Consider the following 4,905-nt stretch of genomic DNA (forward strand, 5'->3'; position numbering starts at 1 on the left):
GCCAGCCCTGCTGGATGGCAGTGTCTATGGCCAGGGGGTAGATGAGCCAGTTGCTGAGAGGGCTTGAGTCCAAGGAGAGGTTCCTCAGCAAGCCCTGAAATGGAGCAGGAGGGAAAAAGAGAGAGCAGGGGGATGCTTATCTTCCCCAGGTCACATCACCCTCACAGCAGTAGAGGTGGGATGGGATCCCCTCTGAGGGGCTGCTCTGTCCCGGCTGCCGTGGTGACACAACTGGGAGAGAGTGGCACCCATCTCACAGCCTTACCCTCCTGCCAGGTGTGCCAGGGGACGGTGTGAGATGGAGCAAGGAGCAGGTTTGGGGGTGGCCCCACCGTGGCTGGGGTCTGTTGTGGGTGGCAGGAGAGGGGGTGTTTGTCCAGGCCATCTCCTCTGGGGCCCTCTCCCCTCACCTTGAAGTCACTGATGTTGGCGCCGAAGCTGATCCTGCCCATGTTCTCCAGGAGCACGTCCAGAGTGTCTCCTTCCCTGCCCGTCACACGCAGCGTTGTCTGCCCGTCCCGCTCCAGTGTCCCCTGGTACTCCTGCAGCCACAGGGGCAGATCCCCCTGTCCGGAACACTGCCAGCAGCCTGCCAGCATAGCATCGCCCATCCTGCCCCACCACAGCCCACCCCTCTGCACCCCAAAGGGGGCAAATTCGGGCCAGAGGGCTGCTCCACAAGGGCTCAGTGCGGCTCTCAGCACCTGGGCTGTCCCCAAGATCCTGGCCCTGCTGCTGGCAGGTCCCACAGCCCTCCTGAGCGTTGGACCAGGGATGGGGTGTGCTCCTGCAGCCTCACCTGCTGCAGCATCACGTAGCCACGGTCGCAGACACTGTGGGGAGGAGCCCCCAGCGTGGCTGGGTCCACGACATCCCGAGGCAGCTGTGTACGGTACAGCACAAAGCCATGGACCTGCGGGACACAGCGAGTGGCACAGAAAAGGGACCAGCACACACAGGGTTGGTGATGAGCTCTGCTCCTCCACCCCAGAGCCAGGGCAGGGGAGATAAGCCTAGGAGCATCTCCCCCACCTCACCCAGCCCTTTACCTGCTTTATGGCCTCAAAGGTGAGGGGGAACTGGCTCTGGATGGGCCCAGAGGGGCACAGCACATCCAAGACATCCAGGAGGTCAGCATGCTGCAAAGAGAGGGATGGGCACAGGGCAGCTGGGCAGTGCCAGGCAGGGACAGCACAGCCCCCAGAGCAAGCACTCACCTTCTGCAGGACCACCCTGCCGTAGGCATACTTGGGGGTGGCGGGTGGCATCGGACCGACTGGCAGGGGCTGGAACTGAACAGCAAACTGTCAGCTGCCCCCCGGAGCAAGCAGGGAGATGTCCCCTGCCCTGCCACGTCCCTCTGTGTCCCCCTCTTCCCTGGCTCAGGGAGCAGGGCCTGGCACTGTCCCCCTCCCCCTGCCAGGCTCAGCACCTTGCTGATGACCGTGCGGATGGCAAACAGCTTCTCAGTGAGGTCTCCTGCCTCCGAGAGGGGGGCATCATAGTCGTAGCTGGTGGTCACTGGTTTGTACTGGTCCTTGAAGTCAGCACCTGGCCGGGGAAAGGATGGGAGCAGGAGGAAAGCGCTCTGGCAGAGCCCAGGGCACGAAACCCAGCTCCAGGCTGGCTGCAATGCAACGGGGGGGGCATGACCCAGAACTGAGACCCCCCTCCCCAGGACAGGGCCCTACTCACCGCTCCAGTAGGCGAAGTTCGTTCCCCCATGGAACATGTACCTATGGGACACCCCAGAGAGCCCTGTCAGCACCCCCCAAACCCAGCAGGGGTGTCACCAGGCACTACCCCCTCGGGACGAAGGCAAGCGGTGATGCCCACTCCAATGCTGGCAGATGGGAGGGCATCACCCCCCTCTCCCAGGCTGTCCCCCCGCCAGCTGACTACTTGCATGTTGACGCTGGCTCCCAGCTCCAGCATGTCCTCCAGCCCCTGGGCCACCCGTGCTGAGCTGGTGCTGGCGTGAGCGCCCCCCCAGTAGTCCAGCCAGCCCGTGTAGTACTCGGAGTTCACCTGGGGGAGAAAGTGACACTCAGGAGTGTCACCTGTGCAGAGCTGGGGCTCCAGGTCCAGGCACCCCTCTGTCAGTCACATCCCCCCAGCTCACCTGTAGCCTGGCCCCGGCACCCCTCTTTACCTTGCCCTCCCCCTCTCCCCCCAGCTCCTCTGCCTCCCCAAAACCATCACGGGTCATTTCCCCCCACGGTGCCCATCCTAAGCTCACCAGGGGTCCCTTCGGTTCCACCCGGCGCTGGGCACCAAATGCCTCCGTCACGTTGGAGTCTGCAGAGGTGGTGGGAGGGAGGTTGGAGCAGGACGGAGCTGGGACCCCCCTATCCCCTCTCCTCCTCCTCGTCTTCCTCTTCCTCCATAGGGGTAGCCCCCCTCTCCCAGGCTGTCCCCCCTCCCAGCTGACTACTTGCATGTTGACACTGGCTCCCAGCTCCAGCATGTCCTCCAGCCCCTGGGCCACCCGTGCCGGGCTGGTGCTGGCGTGAGCCCCCCCCCAGTAGTCCAGCCAGCCCGTGTAGTACTCGGAGTTCACCTGGGGGAGAAAGTGACACTCAGGAGTGTCACCTGTGCAGAGCTGGGGCTCCAGGTCCAGGCACCCCTCTGTCAGTCACATCCCCCCAGCTCACCTGTAGCCTGGCCCCGGCACCCCTCTTTACCTTGCCCTCCCCCTCTCCCCCCAGCTCCTCTGCCTCCCCAAAACCATCACGGGTCATTTCCCCCCACGGTGCCCATCCTAAGCTCACCAGGGGTCCCTTCGGTTCCACCCGGCGCTGGGCACCAAATGCCTCCGTCACGTTGGAGTCTGCAGAGGTGGTGGGAGGGAGGTTGGAGCAGGATGGAGCTGGGACCCCCCTATCCCCTCTCCTCCTCCTCGTCTTCCTCTTCCTCCATAGGGGTACCTGGCCCGAAGTCGATGGTGGCGTAGAGCCCTTGCAGCGTGCCGCAGCGCAGCTCCCACGCCTGCGTGCCGTCGGTGGTGAAGAGCAGCACCTCTGTCCCCAGCAGCGCCCGGAAGGAGCCCAGCAGGTGCCGCAGGTACTCGTAGTCGCAGGCGTAGTAGCTCCCGTATTCGTTCTCCACCTGCAAGCAGGGCAGGGGCCAGCACCCAGCGTGCACCACGCAGCCAGGTCCCGCCGCGCACTGGGATGACCACCCAGCTCCCCACTTTCCTCCTGACACCCTTACATGTCGTGACAGCCCCCAGGTGCATCCTGAAACCGACCTTCCAGCCCCACTATGACCCCCAGCTCTGCCAGCGCCCCTCAAACCACAACCAGAGTGGTGGCAGGTACCCCAGAGTCCCAGCCCTTGGATTTAAACCCAGGTCCAGAGGTGGGGAGGGATTTATCTAATAGCTGTGCCAGATGAGGGCATGGTGTAGGGGGTACAGGTGGCTTTTTGGGGCATGTCCAAAGATGACCCAGAGCAGGGGTGGGGGCCAGGTCCCACAGCACCCTACCTGCACACTGATAATGTTCCCCCCATGCTGGTACAGCCGTGGTTTGATCTTGGGTAGCAGGACATGGAGCCAGGAGTCCACGGCTGCCAGGTAGGCTGGGAAGAGAGAGGGCAGCTCAGTCTGGCTGCAGCATCCACCCCAGCCCACCCACAGCCAGCCCTGCCAGGAGGATGACGGAGAAGACGGGGTAGTGCTGTGCACGATGAGGAGCTCCAAGAAGATGGAGGTGGAGAAGAGGATGGGAGAGATGACGCAGGAGGGCTGCCAGGTACATGGAGAGAGACTGGTGTGCCAGGGCTGGCACCAGGCTGCAAGGACATGTGGTAGAGCACTGGAACAAGCTGCCCAGAGAGGTGGTGGAGTCTCCTTCTCTGGAGACATTCAAAAGCGGTCTGGACAAGTTTCTGTGCAACCTGCTCTAGGTGGACCCGCTTTGGTGGGGGGGTTGGACTAGATGATCTCCAGAAGTCCCTTCCAACCCCATATGATTCTATGACATGGTGGCCAGAGCCCCATGCCGAGGCTCACCAGGGTGGGAGGAGCGCAGGACGATGTCTGGTTTCCACAGCAGCCAGGCAGGCAGGCCACCCTGGAGAAACAGGCACAGCAGAGGTGGTGGGGACAGAGACACAGCTCAGCAGCCCGGGCTGGCACACAGCCAAAACACGGCCAGCGCAGTGCTAATGCTCGGTGCCAGGGTGGCACCATGAGGTGCCCCATGAGGCAGCAGCCCGGGAACGGCTGGCATGGCACCAGGGTCAGCGTGCCAGCCACTAGTGCCAACCCCACTGTGCCCTTCCCAGGCCACCCGTCACCCCTCCGTGCTGGGCCCAGGGGGGCTGGGGCTCACCATCTCCCACTCCGCACAGATGTAGGGCCCCGGCCGCAGGATCACCAGAAGCCCGAGCTTGGCTGTCAGGTCCAGGAAGGCTTCCACATCCCGGTCCCCAGCAAAGTCATAAACCCCCGGCAGCGGCTCGTGGTAGTTCCAGGGGATGTAGCTGGGGTGAGAGGGGAGATCAGCTTGTGGGGGCTCAGGGCACCCCGGCACGGCTGGGAACCATCCCACAGGCTGGTCCCTCTACTCCTGGGAAGTGGCCTCCAGCCTGGGTTGAGGATGGAGTTTTGACTGGAACTAACCCAGGCTCGTGTTTGTGGTTGGCAAGGCCATACTGGGGGTCCCAGTCAGCCCAGTGCAAGGGTTGGCTCCTCGCTCCCTGTGCTCTGATAACACCCGTGGCTTTGCTCCGGGGACCCCAGAGCCCTCCAGGGGCCACGGTGGCTGTGGGCTGTGTGCCATCAGGGCTGTCCCTGTCACTTACACCTGCACGGCGCTGAGCCCGCTCATGTACATCTTGAGGAGCCGGTCCCTCCAGGCGGGGCGCGGGACGCGGGCGTAGTGGATGCTGCCCGAGATG

The 4,905-nt window shown here is 63.7% G+C and overlaps 1 protein-coding gene across 1 annotated transcript in view; it reads right to left on the minus strand.

Annotated features, from left to right (window-relative positions):
- Positions 1–4,905, minus strand: part of LOC106895039 (beta-galactosidase-like) — a 13,356-nt gene that overhangs the window by 6,749 nt on the left and 1,702 nt on the right. The window contains exons 5-15 of the mRNA XM_014954122.1: positions 3,488–3,582; positions 2,928–3,108; positions 2,772–2,830; positions 2,439–2,560; positions 1,696–1,736; positions 1,433–1,551; positions 1,218–1,292; positions 1,050–1,139; positions 800–913; positions 411–542; positions 7–94 (exon numbers count right to left, since the gene is read on the minus strand). Of these exons, the coding sequence (XP_014809608.1) occupies positions 7–94; positions 411–542; positions 800–913; positions 1,050–1,139; positions 1,218–1,292; positions 1,433–1,551; positions 1,696–1,736; positions 2,439–2,560; positions 2,772–2,830; positions 2,928–3,108; positions 3,488–3,582 (1,116 nt within the window). The remainder of the gene's footprint in view (positions 1–6; positions 95–410; positions 543–799; positions 914–1,049; positions 1,140–1,217; positions 1,293–1,432; positions 1,552–1,695; positions 1,737–2,438; positions 2,561–2,771; positions 2,831–2,927; positions 3,109–3,487; positions 3,583–4,905) is intronic.

The sequence above is a fragment of the Calidris pugnax genome, unplaced genomic scaffold (genome assembly GCF_001431845.1).
Source record: "Calidris pugnax isolate Ruff unplaced genomic scaffold, ASM143184v1 scaffold103, whole genome shotgun sequence".
In the NCBI taxonomy this organism is placed as follows: Eukaryota; Metazoa; Chordata; class Aves; order Charadriiformes; family Scolopacidae; genus Calidris; species Calidris pugnax.